Here is a 20,481-nt window from a genome sequence, read left to right as displayed (position 1 = left end):
TGCAAAGGGGAGAGCTGTGGCTGCCCAGAGAACCCATTTTCATTCACACATTCACACATTTCATTCACACATCTGGAGGTCAGAGGTCACTTTACTTTAAATCGGTGTCATTATAAAAAATCAATTAAAACATCTTTAACAATAAGAACTGTGACACTTAAGTGAATCATTTTTTCCCCTCACTGATAACACCTTTCTCTCCACCGCTGCCTGACAGTATCAGTTTTCACTCGATCCACTCAGACTGCAGACAAAGTATTCAGGGCTCTGACGTCCACAAAGACGCGACACATCGAGTGTGTGTGTGTGTGTGTGTGTGTGTGTGTGTGTGTAGAGAGCACGGTGGTCCCACACAAAAACTGAGCCAGACTTTCTCTCGCGCCGCCTGTCCCGTCGTCCTTTCAGATTCAGCACCAGGTAAACACAGCCTGCAGACTGCAGACCGCAGACAACAAAAAGGGGAATTCCCAGCATGCATTTGTGGCAGGATGACACAGGCATTGTGGAGGACAGGCGGCTCAAACCGAACTCCCACACTGAACATATTAAAAAATGCTGACGCGGTGTCCTGCAGTAATGTGACACCGTCAAAGTGCAGTGTGTCCTTCATCTTGTCCAAACGGAGATGCACCAAACCCTTTGACACTGGTAAACAGAGCCGACGTCAAAATACCTTCTAGTTCTGGCTCCATCTAGTATCTCCTGGCCAGTTGTGGACGAGGTGACGTCACTTCCAGATGTTTCCAGCCGCTCCGATGCAATTTGACATCAGCAGATGTTTTGGAGATCTCAAACACTGAAGGTAAATGTCAGGTTCTGGGGTTAAAGAGCGAGGCCTTCATCTTTTTTATTTTGCACTGACGTTCAACAATGACACAAGGAGAAATCCATTGCAGAGACCGATAGAGAGGAGCAGCAGACGGACCAGAATGCAATGCTGCAGCGACCAGACAGGCTGAGTTCAGGTGGTTCTGGGAAATTTAGTAAATCACTAACAGAGGCAGACGCAGACAAAGCAGGTTAGGGGAACGAGGTTTCACAGAAAAATAAATACTAAATGACAAACGTGTCATCACAAACAGTCTGATGACATCTGACAGTGTTCTTCTTCAGCATTTTACCTTTTTTGTGACTTAAGGTGGCTGTTATTTGTTTTCTCTTTGTGGTGTGAATGTAGGAATGTATTTAATGTATGTATGACCACACTGCTGGGCGTTGTGTTCTCAGTGACATGAGAAGAGCGCAGAGGCTGAGGCTGAGGCTGGTGGACTGCCTTTATTAAAGGTTATTAAAAGATTTTGTTAATTCAAATGGCTCCAGAAAATGTGACTAGGTCTAGTTTCGAGAACCGTCTTCAAACAGCTGCCCAGGTTTTCTGCTTTGCTCGGTAACTCCAGGTTCAGCCACTTCCTCAGCCCTCAGACGAGTCGATCAAACAATAACATGAAATTATGAAGTTAGGCCAACTGCAAATTCCTGATTATAATACTAAACATTACTACTACTTCTACTGCTACTAATGATCATAATGATTGATTAATGATTGATTAATACTACAACCACCATAAATAATAACATTTCTAATTGTAATGATAATAATAATGCCATTGCCATCAATAATAATCATATCAATCATAAATATTATACCAATATACATAATAATTAAGAGCCTTTTTGAGCTGCAGACTCAGAAAAACAGCTACTCTGGGTGTTATTTCTTCATGTAGGAGAACAGGCTAACACCTGCTGCTGGTCGTGAATACTTTAAAAAAAAAATAGATTAAGGCTGTGAGCAGGCTCCCATGAAAAGCTCACCCTCTATCACTGCAAGAAATAAAACATATATATTTAAAAAATAATATTTCCTGACACTGTTTTTCTAGAATCTGAAATCCTAAATCAAAAGAAACCGCTCTGGAAACAAGTGGACCTGAACCCTATCTCATCCCACAGCTGTGTTAAGAAAAATTAAGATTCAAAATTTTGATATAAGTGACTCATTAAGACTGACTTTTTTTTCCTTCCTGTGTTTGAGGTTACAAACTGTCCCGTCGTGCAGGCTGAGCAGCAGAACAGTCTGTCCTTGGTTTTATCAGAGCAGGAGTCGATCAATGCTGGACCTCTGGACCGACAGCTGAGATCTGCGCTGAAACACAAACTGTTTTATAGCGCACTGCTAGTCTCTGTATAGCAACTGTACATTATTTGCTGGCTTTGGCCCTGCACCATGTTTATTTATTCATTTATTCATTCATGTATTTGTTCATTTTACCACAATAAGAACAGAAGCTGCACAAACAACTGGGTTTTACCTGACAAGGATGAGCATAAGAATATAAATCATATTTCTTGTCATTCTTTAAAAATGTTCTGAAAAAGTTAGTACTATATAATGTTCTACAAAGTACTACATGAAACAACAGATTGACTATAATGAACTACATACAAGCAAAAAAGCCAAGCATAACATATGCCAAACATCATTATTTCATTATTATTATTACTATTATTATTTTTTGTTGTTGTTTAATTAATTTAGCATTTTTTATAACCAGGCAGGCTGAGTCATATCACTGTAAGGTAACAACCATGGCCGTTAATGTGGTTAGTGTGGGAAAACAGGCACAATGACAGGCCTCTTAATAACAGTCTTTATTAATAAAAGCCAAGCACTTTTCAAAATAAAGAGCCAAAGCCTTTGACAACCAAGAAAAAAATGAAAACAGGGCATTGTGAAGCTTAATAAAACAGTAAAATAAAGTACAGGATTCCAGTGAGTAGGTTACTGTGAGACGTGCACTGGGAGCTCGCTGTGCTGAAATTAGAAAAACACAACAACCTGCAGCCTGTACATCAGTCAGTGTATCATTAGCTAGGCCGATGTCATCAGAGCAATGCCTTACCATAATACCCATGCAACACTGAGCACATGGGTTGTAACGTGGGAAAAGGAGGCTAATAAATTTAATAAAGCCATAATACTGACCTATGGGCTACTTGTAAAAAAAAAACAACTCTGCATGGAAATGACCACATGTTGTCAAATTAACACTTAGAGTTACATCTTGATGACGTGTGGACTGAAGTGAAATGCAACGTTGCTTTATTTACTTTCCAACTGATGTAAACACTTACAAAAAAGTCGTTCTGATGGGAATCTTTCCAACCTCCAGGCTTCCGTCCCTCCCATAACAACGTGTATATTATCAGGGTTAGTGTACAGGCTAATACCGTTAGGGAAGACTGTGGATGGTTCTAGTAGTTTTTGTCTCATAACTTGCAACATTTTTGTGTTAGATCTCTCAAATTTTGACACCAAGTACCCTCCAGTCTCCAACAATATCACAGAATTTTTAAACTGGTGTCAAATACAAGGAGATCTATTGTTAAACCTGCCCACACTACCAGGGTAAGTTGTAACACGCCCTGCAGGGGTAAGTTGTAACAATAGGAGTATAGAATAAAAGTTTTTATTTTTATTTCATTTTAGTTTACAAAGTGGCTCAGCTCATTTCAGGTTAGTCTTTATTGTTTAAAAATGTTTTCAAAAGTGTCAGCATTAGTCTTAGTTTGTCAATATAGGTACTCCAACACAAACCCAGCACCAACAATATCATTTCATTTTTTTAAGTCAATAGATTTTGTTTTCATTTCAGTTCACAAACATGTTTTTTCTCACACCTAGTTTTAGTCTTTAGTTTGGTTTTAGTTGACTATAATAGTCTAACCTTGGTGGTCACATGACATTGATCACATGACTCTTAGGCAGGGGTGACCAGCCCGTACCAAGGTGGCATGGGGGGCAGCTGCCACCCTAAAAACAGGCCTTGCCACCCCAGCTACCACCCCAATTTGGGCAATCTAACAAGACTGAAAATCTGCAGTCCGAGTGCAAGTGAATGTGGCGTAAGATGAGACAGTCACACTCTCATTTTTCAGAGCGATTTCAGCAGTGATAGAAAGAAAACACCGATACAAGCAGAATAAGGTTATTTTTAGTTATCAACTCTGAAGAAATTAGAATAATCAGAGCTGAGTGAAGCTGGAGGCTCTGGGTTCAAAGGCTTTGTGGTGTTTGATCAAACTCCCTGCCACCCTGTAGCCCCCCCACCAGTGTTTCTCTAGGTCCGCCCCTGCAGGTCCGCCCCTCCTGGTGCAGGTGATGATGTTACTCCCGTCCCGGGTCTCCCCTCCTGTGAGCATCCCTGCCCGCGGGCCGCGGCGGGAGTCTCGTGCCTAGGTGTGGGTATACAATATTCAAATCGGGCCCTCGCGGAAGAGAGGAAGGAGAGAGCGGATTGGACGCTGGCTCCAGAGCAGCGCGAGCGAGGAGCCCACGTCACGCGGCAGCAGTCAGCAGTCAGCCGTCACCGCGCGCCAGTCGCCGCTCGCCGCCGGGACGCACGGCAGGTACCATGACTCCGTCCCGCCGGTAACCGCTGCGGCTGCATCGGGATACCGCCACAGAGCCACCGCTCACCGGGCCTCCACCTGGGCCAGGCCGGGCTGTGTTTCTCTCTCCCGCGGGGCTGAATTTGTGTCGGAGCGTCCACGATGCTGAGCGCCGTTAAAATGGAGGGTCACGACCACTCAGACTGGAGCAGCTACTACGCAGAGCCCGAGGTCGGTCCGCTTTATATCTATCTGCATTCCGCTGTTTATACAGCTCAATATTAGCCTTGTGATAATATTAACTTTGTGATCAAATATTGACTTGAGACGCATAGGATAGGATACTTCCGCCGCTCTCCTCCCCGGCCGCTGGGACACAGAAGATAACGCCTGTCATCTGTCCCGCTGCTGCTTTTTCATTTTATTAGATAAAACCTCTAAAATAAAGTTAAGGATCTAATCTATTATCCGATATGCTGTTAGGCCAATTCTGCCTGACAATTATCCAAATTTAATATTCGGTTGTCTCGCACTAAATTTCCTTTCACTCTGCCTGAAGTGGCAGGTGGATTTCAGAGACTATAAGAGCCTATTAAGAATAGACCGATTGGCAGTCATGTTTATTACATTAACCAGCTAATGCAGGGTAAACTATGGTCGTAAAGCAAACTACAGCCAGTACGAAATTATTATTATTGTTTTCATGAAAGAATTGATTTACGCGTTCCCGCTGAAAAAGTCCCATCCTCATATAGGCTAACTTTATGAGGAAAAATGTCATAAAAGCTTAATCAGTCTTTGTTGGTTTGTGTATGTTTATTTTATTTAATATTATTAGGCTATAATAATCATTATTATTCTTATTCTTATCCCGCAAACCAGGTCAATATGTTGCTAAATCACTCACTCATTCTAGAAAAAAAGTTGATTTGCAAAGGAAACAAGTGACATCATCCACTTTTAGAAACTTGGGTTTGTTAGAGTCAAGAGCAATTTAAATGATTAATTAAATTGCCACTTTTGCAGCGCTGCATCAGTGATTCCACAAAACTGAACTCAGACTGCGCCTTCCACAGCATCTGTATGTGTGTCGGGCCTTTACGCACTCCCTGCTCTGGCCTTCAAAAGGCTGTCAATCTGGGGTGCAAATCTGATTTACAGACCAGGCAAAAATTGAACGACTTATGTGGAAGTCAAATCCAAATTAAATCAGACGCAGCGTCAGGACCAATGTTGAAATGCAGTACATGGACCACATAATATGTTCTCGGTCTCTTTAAGTAATAATTGATAAACACTGGTCAATTTGTAATATCTTGTCATTCCTCCACTTGCCCCGATAGATAGATAGATAGATAGATAGATAGCCTATATTTTTTATTTTTTGAATACAGCTGGTGATGTTAGGTAAATGCAGTGTTATGGTTTAATAACCCGGTTCTCCTGGCTCTCTGTGTCTCAGTGTTTCACCACAGCGGCCAACATGAACTCCGGTCTGGGCATGAACTCCATGAGCTGCTACATGAGCGCGCCTGGTATGACCAGTACGGGCCACATGACCGCGCCCTACGTGAACCCGGGTGGGGTCAACCACTCCATGTCTGCCGGGATGTCGCCGAGCCCCGGGGCCATGCACGGCGGAATGGGAGCCGGGGTGGGAGCTGGGATGGCGGGCATGGGCGCCGCGCTGCCCCCGAGCATGAGCTCCATCAGCCCGCCGCCGCCGGCCGTGAACGCCATGGCGCCGTACGGCAACATGGCCGTGATGAGCCCGGTGTACGGACAGGGCAACATCCGGTCCCGGGACCCCAAGACGTACCGGCGGAGCTACACTCACGCCAAGCCGCCATACTCCTACATCTCCCTCATCACCATGGCAATACAGCAGTCGACAAGCAAGATGCTGACCTTAAACGAGATCTACCAGTGGATCATGGACCTGTTCCCGTTTTACCGGCAGAACCAGCAGCGGTGGCAGAACTCCATCCGCCACTCGCTCTCCTTCAACGACTGCTTCCTCAAGGTGCCCCGGTCCCCGGACAAACCGGGGAAAGGCTCCTTCTGGACGCTGCACCCGGACTCGGGGAATATGTTTGAGAACGGCTGCTACCTGCGGCGCCAGAAGCGGTTCAAGTGCGACAAGAGACCCGGCGGTAGGGAGGCGCACCAGTCGGCGGGGAAGCCGGGGTCAGAGGCCTCGGACGCGGACTCTCCGCATTCCTCCAGCGCTTCCTCCGGGAAAGACGAGAAGAGGCCCGGGGCGGAGCCGGGGAAACCTGCCCGGGCCCCGGCCCCGGCCCCGAGCCCACCGCGCGTCCCCTCTCCTCTGGCGCAGACCCAGCACCTGTTCTCCCACCACCACCCGCTGCTGCTGCATGAGGCCGCCCACTTTAAACCAGACCACCACCACCACCACCACCACTACTCCTTCAACCACCCGTTCTCCATCAACAACCTGATGTCCGAGCAGCAGCACCATAAAATGGACCAGGTGGTGCAGTACGGAGGCTACGGCGGCCCGGTGTCCGGTGCGCTGTCTCTGGGGTCGATGACAGCTAAAACCGGCCTGGATCCCACTCACGCCGACACCAACTACTACCACGGTGTCTACTCCCGGCCGCTTATGAACTCCTCTTGAACACTCAGACTTTTCAGGAACAATGTACGGCCAAATAATAACAATAATAATAATAATAAAATCACTACAGTTTGGACATCTGTAAACTGACAATTTGGTTTTGTTTACGTGCGTCAGGAATAAGGAGTGCACGGGAAGAGGCCCTGCAAGGCTCCAGTTTTTTTTTCCAAGGCCTGAAACTTTTCCTCCCGTTTCCACAAGCTATCAAAGCCATGCATCATTTCTGTATTTCACATATTTGTATCCGTGTAGCAGATAAAATTGTTTATATGAAAATATGAGTGTGTTTTCCTAACATTCCTCACAGTTTCTATTACATTTATATTTTTCGGCCGATTCTTCACCAGAGGGTATATTTAAACGACATCCACTGCGTTAAAATGGAATAAAATTCTTTTTAGTTGAGGCAGAGTATGTGCGAGGAAAAACAACAACAACAAAAAACAAAAAAACAAAAAAACAAAACAGAGCATATGTGAGATTTAATAGCCTATATAGCTTATAATAAGCTTTTGTTATTGAGAATGGGCCACACATTTGCACTAAGTGGTTTGATTATCACTTGCGGGGTCACAGAGGCTGATTGCATTGTCAGCAGATAAGAAAAGGAACAATAGACAATGAATAGGTCAAATGATTTCCCTTTAAACCAATTTAACATCAGACAGAGGCGATAAAACAGATAACAGAGCAGCTCAGGCCTCATCTGCTCAAACTCAACACGCAGGATAACAAGAGGCTCGGGTCGAGAAAATTCATCCACAGAAAATGTTTGATGGTTGAAATCTGGTGAAGGCCTATGATCTGGAAATTTACCCTTGATACAAAATTCAAAGAAATAGTGATATTTTTTACTGGGTGATTCAATCCATACTGAAAAATATGTCTCACCAGTGTTTGCGTATTTGTTCACGCTGGAAGAGGGCTGGCAGGGAAAGGCAGCACCAATCTGATCACTTCAGCTGACAAAATTATACTTTTACTTTTGTCCAATTTAAATATTTATTCAAATTCAAAAGAGTGAGAATCGTAGGATTAGAAATGTTAGGACAATTTATTAATCTTCCTAATTAATTAAGTGTATAATTCATACTTTTTAATTAAAGTCCTTGACTGATTTTAACTTCAACACTATTTAAGTATTTTAGATATTCAAAGAGGATGGTGAAAGTTTACTGACAATTTCAGTTTTTCCTTAACGCTTGAAAAGTTTGGTTTCAAACATTAAAACAAATCACTGTTTAATTTTGAGGCTAAAATGAGATATCAATTTGAAAAATGCTTTATATCAAAAAACAAAAACTAATTTTGGCATTTTGGTACCTGAGGATATAAGGCAAGTTAAGACTGTGGCTGACAAAATGATAATACTCTGTACTCTGATAGTCTATGAACACACACACACACACACACACACACACACACACACACACACACACACACACCCTTAGAAAGAAATGATGATCTATGTTAAGTAACTTTTTTTTCCTCCCCCAAAACTGCATTTTGGAATAAAACTCTTCCTATAGGCCTAACATTGTCAAGGGAATTAAATTAGATAATTCAGGGGGCAACCAGCCCTTAAATCACTGAGTAAACCACAGTGTGAGGTCATCTGTCCCGCGGTAACTCTGTTAACGTTAACATGTTTATTATGAGACAGGAGGCCCGCAGGCTCACCTTCATGCTGGATAAACCGTTACTGTGACAGACCTAAAAAAAAAAAAAAAAAAACTACAAGGCAGCTCGGATATGACTGAAAATTGTGAAAGGGTGTACAAATATTTATTTATTTATTTATACCTCATGAAATTTGAAGGCTTTAATCTGACATTTCATTTAGATACAAATAGGCGTGCTATAGACCAGCGTTGACCAAAAACTCCCAAAACTAAACCACAACAGACCACAGTCCCTCCTTTTGGACATTTTTTACATTTGAAAAAAAAAAAAAGAAAAAAAAAATTCTCATCAGGTGGGGAAGAAATAAAAATAAAAGGGGGGGATGGTCAAACGAGTATTTCTAGAAATTATAGAAATTAGAAATTAAATCTAGAAATTATGATCAAAGCGGCATTTTTACTCATTCCCTTGTTCTGAATTGCAGAGATTGAGAATAAAGCTGAATGGATCTGTTTTTTCTTGTTGCCGGGGCCCTTGCAACCTTCTCAAGGGCCCCTGGAGGTCCTTGCACCTCAGTTTAGGAACCACCGCTGCAGGCATTAACCTGACAGGCTAAAATATAATTTTCCCCAAACACTGGAGATGCAATAGTGAAGGATTATTATTATTATCAGTAGTATTAGCAGTAGTACTATTAATGCTGCTACTACAGCAATAATTACTGCTGCTAATAACCTTTACCTCACTTAATGAACTTAAATATTCAAGTCACCCTGTCATCTTTTACTGCAAGTCACATATTTTTTCAGAAACCTCCATGTTAATTTATTTTTTGAGCGATGGGGTTATTCTTCTATCAAACACTCAACTTAAATTTTATCAGATAACTCCTAGTTATATAAACTGTGAGGAGCAGTTGTGTGGTTATATAAACTCACAGCTGACTATAAACTCATTATATCCCTAGAGGGAATTTTATACAGATATTATAGAAGGTAAAACCTGGATGAGACCGTACAGTGGTATTATGGTCTCTATTTACTCACGTAGTGCACTATAAGTTCCTCTAGGATAATCAGAGAAAAAAAAAGTACCATAAACAGACTTAAAGACCCAATTGTAACATTATAAAGGAATATCACAGTGATTCAAAAACTTAACATCAGGTACAATGCTGTCACCGCACACTCATTAGTGGGTCCCACAGACTCACCACAAGTCATTATAATAATAATAACAATAACAATACGGGGATGTTACGGTGATATTTCATGGCTCTTTCACTGTTATATACAGTACTAATCCGAAAAAAAGATAGAGACAACACTGATAAAAGAGGGGAAAGTAGTTCTCAAAGCAATTAGTAGATGTTATGACCAAATGTTCATATTTCATTACAAAAAAAAAATGTAACCAGGAAGTTTCTTGAGACTGAAATGTCATTTTTGAGGGAGACCTGGCCAAGACTAAATCTTATGACAACATTTTTTTTTTTTTTTTGGGTTTCATTGCTTCAGACCCTGAATTGTGTAGCCATGTACCTTGAAGCGAATGTGGCCCACTCACATCTCTCTCCACACAAATGATGGATTTGAAAATCAGATTCCCTAAAGTGTTGATATTTTGAGGACATGCAACTCTGTCTGTCTCTCTCTCTCTCTTATCAGTGGCAAGGTGACCTCTGACCTCTGGATGACAAATAGCGCACAAAAACATTTCCAGAAAACACTTTGGACAGGGTTTCAGAAAAAAAAAAAAAACTTTAAATTTAGCTTTGGCTGGTTGACTGTGTCAGCACTGCGAGCAACTTTGGCAGGTAGAAATCATTATTTTGGAGGTCCAGATCAGTTTGGCTGAAAAAATAATGACAGGTTGGTCAATATGTGGATTCACTGAGAAACAGGAATTGAAATTGTTTAGTGCATGTAAGTCCTGTTGCTTACACACCTGCCAACCCTCCCAACCAGCTCCTTTTGTGGACCTTTATGCTCTTTATACTACATCAACATCCCTTGCAACTCATGCTGACACCTTTGGCTTCTAACAGCCGTCTTTCCACTGTCGTGTCACAGCGAGCCTGTCCCGTTGTGTGTTGGATCTCCACCGCCATCAGCTCTCTCACTATATATCTCATAACATCCTCAGATGCCCTAATGTCCATGTTTGACCAGGACTGCCACTTGTTCTCCATTATTTTTCTGCTATAAAGTGAGCTGCTGCACTGACATCTGTACTGATCAGTTGCACCATCTCTCCACTTATGTCCCTTACCTGGGCCATTAGCAGCTGGAAACTGGCTCCAGCATAGCCTCACCTTGGCTTGAGCAAAGTGACCATGGAAACCCAAATGGCCTTGGGAAGCACTAGCTCGCCCACGTTTGGTGCGATGGTGGAAATGCGGTTACTGGGTGTCTTTAGCGTCAGTATGAGATGCAAAAAGGGCGTGACCAAGCTGCGGTATCTGACACCCTGTGAATGAGAATGAGCTGGTTCTGGAGTGCCGGGAACATTTTGATTATCTGTGGGATTAAAGCGAACAGGTCATTGTAGGAGTGACACCACCCGAGGCCGGTTCATCTGATGGGACGGGGCTTTGTTTCAGTAGGTATGTTTTGAATGGGTTTGCCACATCTCGGTTAATGCCGTATTTAACAGGTTAGCGCCCCAGCCACGTCTTGAAATTATGAGTCATTTTTTTCTCTTGCTAAGTAGCTCGTATTTGATATATGGAATTGCACATTTGAAACAAGCATGTGGCTAACATTAGCATCGTCTGGCTCGGGCTGGGCTTCACACTAGGCTTATACAGCTGCTGGACAGACCGCTGATGTTGGGAGACAACAGTCTGCATTATCTAAAGTGTGTTTTATTATACAGTTGAATCTCTGTCCTGTCAGAGTTCAAACAGCAGTTACCCATCACCTATTATTTTGTGAATCCTCAATGACAACAACAATAGGGACAGTCTGGTTTATAGTGGAATATTTCATGGCCCTAATTGACTTCAGTATCAGTGGCACCAAAGCCTGGGACCAGTACAAGCAGTGAATGGTAAGACTGACAGCAACACACTTCCAGATGGTTAAGGTATTCAAGTCCATTGACTGCAGAGTGGATCTGATTCAGTGAGACTTTCGACTTTTCCTGCTCTACTTTCCAGAGGGAAATCTTGTACTTTTTCCTGCACTACATTTATCTGACAGCTGGAGTTAGCAGTTACTTTGCAGAAGAAGTTTGAGAAAGGGAGAGAGAGAGAGAGAGAGAGAGAGAGAGAGAGAGAAAGAAAGACAGAAAGAGAGCAAGAGAGAGAGACAGCACAGTGGTGGTCGAGCGAGCTTGAGACTGAATGAAGAGAGGGAGCGGTCCACTTCCACACATGATGCAGACTGGGCCTGAGTACACATGACCATACTCGAGACCGCCAACTGTACAAAACACAGACATGAACTGCTCCCTCTCTCCATTTACTCTCAAGCTCGCTCGACCACCGCTGTGCTCTCTCTCTTTCTCTGAGTGTGTAGATACGAAAGTCACTACTGTCAAAACTGAGAGGAGGGGGAGCTGAGGGGGGTGGGCAGTCACACTCAGGCTTAGTACAAAACAATCATATCTAATGTGAAAACGCCCCAAATGGACTCAGTAGGGCTGGGCAATAAAATCAATTAAATTTATGAATTCGGATTTATGTTTTAAATTGATTCATAAAACAGCTGAATTGTAAAACTGAGATGACTATGTATGCTATAATGTTACAGAAGCAGTGTCAAACAACTGATTTGTTCACACAGAACGTGCATGCCAAGAAATGCATGTGTGAATCACCAGTCACATGATCATGCCCACTAAGAATCCCATCAGTTAGAGGCTGTAGTTAGTGAAAATGAGAAAAATCTAGATTAAAACCAGGGGGGAAAAAAAAACAGAAAATGTCTTTTTATTTTTTGGCCATATTGCCCAGCTCACAGTCTTGGGCACGGTACGGTCGATCTGTGCCCGGGTACGTCACGCAGCGTTCATGCTCATCAAACCAACCGCAGTTTGGGGGTGAAGCGTCCTCAGACCCGGGCCCGAGTCCCTGACGTGAAATCCCCCTAAGACTCAGTGAAAAATGTGGAATGAGCACGCAGTTGATCAGTTACGTCAGTCGGACTCATCAAATGATTATACTTTTTCCATGCCTTTTTGTCAGTTGAACCTAAAAGGTCCTTACTTCAGTTGGACTTTGGATATTTTGCATGGAACACTTTTAAAATACTTCTTACAGGTTAATGCATCAATAATTTAACTTTTTGAAATGCTAATACTGCTACTGCTACTATTACTACTACTACTTGTACTACTACTACTAATAATAGGCCAACCATCTACAGTATGTTTTTGTTAAGTATCTATCATTAAAAAAGGGGCAGGTAAGATTTTTTCTACTTCCTGCAGAGAAGGTACAGGTTAAGACCGTGGAGGTACATGTACCTCTAGGGGTATGTTGGAGTACTGCAGCAGGTACGTAAGACTTTTTTAAGAATAAAAAATAGCAGTCTTGCATAGGTCCTAAAATATTTAGCCTATGCTATGATAAGTTTAATAAAAATGTAAATGTAAATTGGATAAAGCACATTTTATCTTCAGTTTTCCTTCCAGGTTCCCTGAAGGTGTCAGGTGTGTGTGTTTGTGGTTTAAATCTGCTGCCGTGGTCGTCGAGTGAGGAAGTTTGTTCACTCTGACCGGGAAGACGAGACAAAAAAAAAAAAAAAAAAAAAATGCAGAAAATTAATTAGTGGTTGAAACGTAGCAGCGATACAGCTGGAAACAAGGAAGATTGTTTCACACACTGATGGAGCTGGGCTGGACCTATGCGGAGAGGATTTTTTTTCTACAATTTTTTTTTTTTTTTTTGCACTGATCAGAGGGTACTTGGCTGGAAAATATTTCAAAGTGGGTACATTATTGAAACAAGTTTGAGATGCACTGGGTTTGGGTACAGTGTATTATTTGTTTTGAAATTTTGCTGTGGAATTACACATGGAAATGAGTCAAATAGAAAATGAATGAATGAATGAAAGGAACAGTGTTGTAAGTTAGCTGCAGTAGAAACAGCAGTGAAATCGCCAGGCTGTAACGAGCCGTCACTGAGACTCTGGAAACAGACACAGCAGGTTAATCAATAACTTCACCTCCATACTGAACCTCAGACAGGATCAATACCTGGCTATCACCAGGCCAAACAGACAATATTGGCTCATGTTGTGTGTTACCCATCACTTATTATTTTGTGAATCCTCAGTGACAACAACACGAACAGGCCAGTGCCTTTACTCACACGCTGAGCATGTTGTCTAATTTATTTCATCAGTTTTTTTTCCACAGGGACGGTGAACTTTAATAAATATTCCTCTGAATGTGCCACACTTGGGCATTGTTAATGATTAGAACTCATTAAACTCATTAAAACACAACCAGCAGACAACATGAAAAGGGACTGAAGGTGTCATTTACAGTTATATTTTTCATTTGCCTCAACATTTTGCATTTGTAATTAATATTTTTTAAAATGTACTAATTTTTTAATATTTTAAAATACCAATTCGATGGTGTCAAGCACTTTGAAGTGAACCACTGTCCCAGCTAATGAAGGCACCCTAATTAAAAAAGAGACTGATGTGACCATAAAGTTACTGAGGCAACATTATTCTTAAGTGATTATTTTCTTTCCAGACCTCTGTTTCTATTGCTGGCGTCTATTCAGGAAGCAGAGCAAAACATAACATAACGATGAGATGGGGAAGAAAAAAAAAGACTAGCAGCAAATGTCCTCTTCTGAAGGGGGGAAAACTACGCTGACTGTGTGCAGACACTGGAGAGAGAAACCTCCAAAAAAACATGTATTATCCTGAAGGGGCAACAGACGAGGCAAGTAACAGCAGAGTCAAGCTGACAGAAAAACTGAAAACTGAAATTATTCAGAACCATAAAGAAAAGAATGAAAATAGGTCATGCATTTTTGACTGTTTCTGCTGTTCAATATTTGCACACCTTGTGTCGCCGGGAAGGTTTAATAACCTCGGGGAGGAGACAAATAATCTCTCAAGAAACATTTAAGGGAGCCATTTGATGATAGGTGGCCGGCCCCTTTGGCTTAAGGCAATTAATTCAGCTTTCTGACATAAACTCCTGGCTCAGCGCGACAGCTTGGAGCTCAAATAAGAAAAAAAAGGAGGTGGGGGAGAAGAAGAAAGATGCAAGTTCTCCTGGGAACAGAGTAAAGATGGCAGGCTCCTTTTTCTAGACTGTTTGCTCAGTGGCTCTGAGAGCAATCTTCCCCCAGCCAGAATGAAATGCACGGACACAAACAATGTGCCGGGAGCAGAGAAAGGAGACGGGGACTGAACAGTTTGGAGTATTTGCTCAGCAGAAGAGCAGCCACAAAGGCAGAGCCATGGCTTTCCCATGAATCAAGGCGCCGTCTTAGGCTTCCTTTTGTTGCGGCGGGGTTTTGCATCCCCGGCTATTAGATAAGACTACATATAACTTGCTTTAATGTCATTTAGAGCCTTTTCTCTGTAAAACTGTACCATCAGGTGACTACACAGTAGCCTTTTTTATCTGCTCTGGTTTTGTTTTATTTGGCTGGTTGGCCCTTTGGTGTTTTCGCTGGCTGAGTGGGTTTAGCCCTGCGCGTGGCGCCGTAGTTTACTTTTCCAAAAAGCCAAATATGCCGCCTGATATGCAACACTCGGTGAGAATTTCGATGCAAAAACAGTGCAAACGTGTTAGAATGAAGGAACGTTTGATGTATTATGTGTGGGAAGCTGGGCTGTTCAGGCGGTACTGACTTTTAGCTGTTGTTGACCGTTGCCCCAGCCACTTTTTTTTTTTTTTTTTTTTTTTTTTTAATATCCCCGCCCTAACCACCCCCATCCACCCAGCCCGGCTCTCTGGGTGGCCAGGCCTGAGGTCTGAAAGGCATACAGACTGCCGCTTAAGCTCTTTTCACCTTAAGAAAGCGTCATTGTACATCTCAGTGAACGGCAAACAGCTGTTTATCTAGGAAGGACCGACCTCTGAGGTATCTGTCGGTTCTGCTGCGAGTTTCTCACCACAACTCCACGCTCTCCGTTTGTTCCCGTTATGATATTCTGACCGGAGCAGGAAACTATCTGACAAGCTTTCCTTATGCTGTCTATCTCATTTCACACCCCGATCAAGGCAGGGGCCAAAACATGTTGGCGATTCCAACAAAGTTCAATAAATTATCTTTTCAACTAACAGAAAGAAGTGTGCAGCCTTCACTTTGCTTATTCTGGTGACCCGCATCTTTTTGGGTGTGCGTGCATTACACATTTTCTAAACTTTATTTACAATAACATCTAACATGAGTTTTTTTTTTGTAACCTCTTACAATTCCAGCCTTTTCTTTCGACCCATTTTAAGGGCACGGGAACCTGAAGATTGCATATGATGGCCATTCCTGTGCTCAATTATGCTCAATAGCAATTTTTGAGGTGATAAGATTTGTTACACAGATTTGGTGCGAAATTTAACCACTTTTAACCACTTGAAAATGAATAAAAATGGTCAAAAATCCCTCCAAATTACCACGTTAGGACAGCAAGACCTTGAGGAACACCACAGAAAAATCCAAGTTTCAATTTGGTGTCAACAACTTTTGACATTTGGAGATTTCTGTAAGAATTGTATTTTTTGGTGACTGGATGTCGAGTATTTTGTTTTGGCAGTGTGTCAGAAACTCATGTTATCAGTCTACCTGGAAAACCAGACCTCTTCTAGTTTGTGTGTGTAAAGTCTGATGAGGCTGTGATCGTCCTAGAGGTCACTAGAGGTCATTTTCTACAGCGACGTCCAGTTTGACAAAAGTCTCTGCCTGCAGTGAAATGGCTGCTATGGGGGCCAACATCATCACACATGAATCAAATGTGGCTCATTGAATCCACAAGAGTCTCAGCTTTCCAGTCAAAGCCAACTGATGCAGCTCCAAGACTGTTTAGGCCCCAGTCTGCACACACACACCATTTTACAACAGGCCATAGGAACACATTTGGACTGCAGGGTTTGTGGCCCAAACTGCATGGGATTAGCAGAAGGTGGGCGTGTCTGCAAAGGGGAGAGCCGTGGCTGCCCAGAGAACCCATTTTCATTCACACATCTGGAGGTCAGAGGTCAAGGGAGCCCTTTGAAAACAGCCATGTTAGTTTTTCCTTAGCCAACGTTGAACTTTGCAGCAATACTTAGTCCTCCACAGCCTCAGTCAGCCAAACCATCAGACCATTGAGGGGCTAAACTGCACAAGTAAAATTTGGGTGTAAAAATGCTGTTATCTTATCAGTCTAATTCACAAAAGTGAGGCTGCAGCAGAAACAGCATCGTTTTTTTCCTTACCATTACAGGTTCTCTTCTCAGCTGTGTGTACACAGCGAGCATTGTTTTCCTTTGTTTGCTGCCTTTCATTCTTTTACAGCGTGAAAAATAACTTCTACAGAGCGAGATAATCCATCACAGTGGAACATGAGGAAACTTGCTTTTCTCTCCATATTTTTCTGTGAATTCTGAGTCGAGTGTTTTTATCTCACGACGCTCTGCTTCAGCTGACAATGTTAAACCCACTGCGCTGTCACAGCCAAGGCTTTTTATTTAGAAAAACTTTCTCAGCTGGGATATAACAGCTTATAGTTTATACAGTCAGGGGTGGAACTAACTAATTTCATTTACTCACGTTACTGTAATTAAGTAGCTTTGTTGTGTACATGTACTTTTTTGGGTATTTTAATTTTTAGTCCTTTTAATTTTCAGTCCATTTTTTGCTTGAGTTTGTCTTTCACTACATTTTAAATCAGATCCATTACAGAGAACAGATGATCAATGACAGACTGTGGAACCTTTCACAATAAAAGCTGAGAAAAGGAACCCGCGTCCACTTTGTTGGCTCTACTTTGTCATTTCCAAATTTCACAATAAAAGCTGCACCATGAAAAACTGCAGCGAGGACCATTTAGACTCAACTGGCAAAAATATGGAATAAGTGTGGAAAAAAGAGGAAAAATATCAGTGATGATGAGAACCATGGATGTGGTTCTTACGCCACACATGCCAGTTGAGTCTACAGGGTCCTCACTCCAGTTGAGCGTAATGCCCCTTTAAAAGCATGCAGTGTGCAGCGTGTTCTCTCCTCCTTTTCTAACTGCATGGAAAAGATCCCAGCTAACACAGTTACTGTTTGGAAAAAGGAGCTCAGTCACTTTTACTGCCAGGGCATTTGACATGAGACACTTTGGACTTTTACTGCAGGAGATTTTTACTGCAATACTTCTACTTCTACTGCAGTCACATACCAGCAGAGGAACAGTACTTCTACTTCTACTGCAGTCACATACCAGCAGAGGAACAGTACTTCTACTTCTACTGCAGTCACATACCAGCAGAGGAACAGTACTTCTACTGGAGGAGCAGTTTATTCTGCTCTTTCCACCACTGCATATATTTCAGTTCAAAAGATTTGACTGAAAAATCAACTTACAGCTTGTATTGTATAGTGATTGGGGGAAATGTAGACTAGATGTAGACAGACATAAATGGGCTGTAACTCTAAATGACAGCAGGGTGCTCCTCTAAGTGTGTGTGTGTGTGAGAAGGGAAGGGATGGGGTGGGAAAAGGCCTCTGTGTGTTAAAGTCAGTGTAGCTGCTCCCTCCTCTCAGCTCCTGACCTCGGTGGCAGCAGCGAGGTATGCGGCCCATGTTTAACAAGACATCCATCTTACCTGATCCTCGCCCAGAAAGAACACTTTCTACAAGCCCTCCTTTATTACCACTCTGTTTTCACCTCAGCCGCTCTATTTAGATGTCAGTCAGCGGGACTTAAGACTCCTGTTGTTCTTCGGTTTGGGTTCAAGCTTTGACTCGTGATGTTTGCTTGAAACGACTGCGCTCTGTTTCGTGGTTAGGACAGAACCGAGGGCAAAGGTTCTCGTCTCACCTCCTGTAGTGGAGCTGCTGATCAAATAACACACAGGGAGGCGTCACAGGCAGGGTGCAGCTGGGGATGTGGCAGAAAAATGACCCAGAATATTTGATTTGAATGTCTTGACAAAAAGTTGGAGGACCAACATGTAGACGGAGTAAATAAGAGTGCCGCTTTTTTACGGGGTCAGACTGAAACACTCCTTTGTGGATCAGTCAATCCTAAATTTAAATGAGGAGCGTAATCCCAGATTAAATATCCGCTGAAGCGCCTTGACATCTGCACTGAGTTCCGTCCTCAGTGATTGTAATGTTACTTATACGTATGCATTTTTGTTTCTTGTCCTAATTTCCTTTTTGTCATGTGCCGTTACACACGGAGCTGCTGTTGATGCACGGAAAAATTTCAACCCTGGCTGAAAATAAAGTATAAATCATCATCAACCGAGTTTGCATATGAAGCTTTTCCTCTGACAAAGAAATGCAAAAATGCAAGAGGAACTACTTTGGGTTTTAGGGGGGTTTAGAAAACTACTAATCTGTCATTTCTTATATATTTGTATATTAGCAGGGTTTAAGGTTTGATTTTGTATGATTCCCATCCTGGATATATCTATATATCCATATAATAAATGCATTTACAACACTGGTAAAACTGATATTTTCTTATATTTTTTATTATTTCTTGGGAAACTGCTTAGGTTAGTGGTGTGTTTTTAGTGGTTGACTCTTTTCATACGTAAATATTCCAAAAACACTGTTTGAACACTGATTTGGACTGAGACATGTGGAAGCCTCAGTCAACGAGTGATTACTAAATGAATAGTGGGTTTTTAGTGACATGACTTTTTTTTCCCCAAGCTGATCATTCCCAGTAATCAGAGTACTGGTGTGCATGTAAACCTGCTTGTTACAAAGAAAGTCAAACCAGTGAATCCAGTGCTGGCTGAAGAGGCCGCTGCGTTTTAAACGGGAGCCACAAACCGCCCATAAAGCTGACATCACCGCAGAGATACGAGTCGCTGTCACAACACGAGGCCAACAAACGGCGTCCCGGCCTCTTTCACGGCTCGAGACGCACAAGAGCCGCCGTTACAACCTGTGACGGCCAGGTGCTCCTCGATAAGAGGAAGAGCACCCATAAAATATCAAGGACACGTAAACCCGGGCACACAGCCGTCTGTGTCAACACCGTCTCCACAGCAAAAACTGATTACGAGTTAAAAGTCTGCCACAGTGCCTCTGAGCAAAGGCTCCTAAACCACATTCATGCCTGTCTGTCTGTTTTTGTTTTTTTTTTAACAAACTTAAATCAACAGGTTTGAAACCCAGGAGACTGCAGGTAGGCAACTTCTGAACACAATTCATTTTTAACCCTAACCCTGCCACAGCCAAAACACACTACGCCCATTTAAAATGACTGAGATTCCTCATGTTTTTGCCACAATGCCTGATCCTGTTTGAATGCAGTCGTACCGTCTACATCAGCTTATTCGCTGCATTCTTGCCCAGGATGCACTGGCACACATTAGTACTTACTTACACAACCAATGACGTGGCCGAATGCGTCCCAGACCAACTCGGCATGTGGTTTGAGTGATCGCATCACGATGCGTCTCTGCAGACTTGCATTTAGCTCTGTCCACTTGTGATCTGACACATTAAACACAGGATGGGCATTACTTTCCTATAAAAACACTGTATAGACTCATACAAAACTAATCCCTCTCAATCACCACCTCTGAGCCACTAGCAGTGTGTGTTGGTGTGTGTGTGTCTGCAGAGACTCTGCCCTCTGCCTTTGGGAAGCAGGTGTGCTTCCTAAAGGCAGGTAGGTGCAGGCGGGAACAATTTTTTC

General features: G+C 42.6%; 1 protein-coding gene across 1 annotated transcript; it reads left to right on the top strand.

Annotated features, from left to right (window-relative positions):
- The first annotated feature begins 4,551 nt into the window (after nt 1–4,551).
- On the top strand, nt 4,552–7,030 carry LOC115356073 (hepatocyte nuclear factor 3-beta-like). Its single transcript, XM_030047078.1, has 2 exons — nt 4,552–4,623; nt 5,855–7,030. Exons 1-2 carry the CDS (start codon nt 4,555–4,557, stop codon nt 7,028–7,030), a joined length of 1,245 nt encoding a protein of 414 aa, XP_029902938.1. The 5' UTR covers nt 4,552–4,554.
- The last annotated feature ends 13,451 nt before the right edge of the window (nt 7,031–20,481 follow it).

The sequence above is a fragment of the Myripristis murdjan genome, chromosome 24 (genome assembly GCF_902150065.1).
Source record: "Myripristis murdjan chromosome 24, fMyrMur1.1, whole genome shotgun sequence".
Lineage (NCBI taxonomy): Eukaryota > Metazoa > Chordata > Actinopteri > Holocentriformes > Holocentridae > Myripristis > Myripristis murdjan.
Note: the sequence above shows the minus strand (reverse complement) of the source record. Positions and strands in the feature narration are given on the sequence as shown.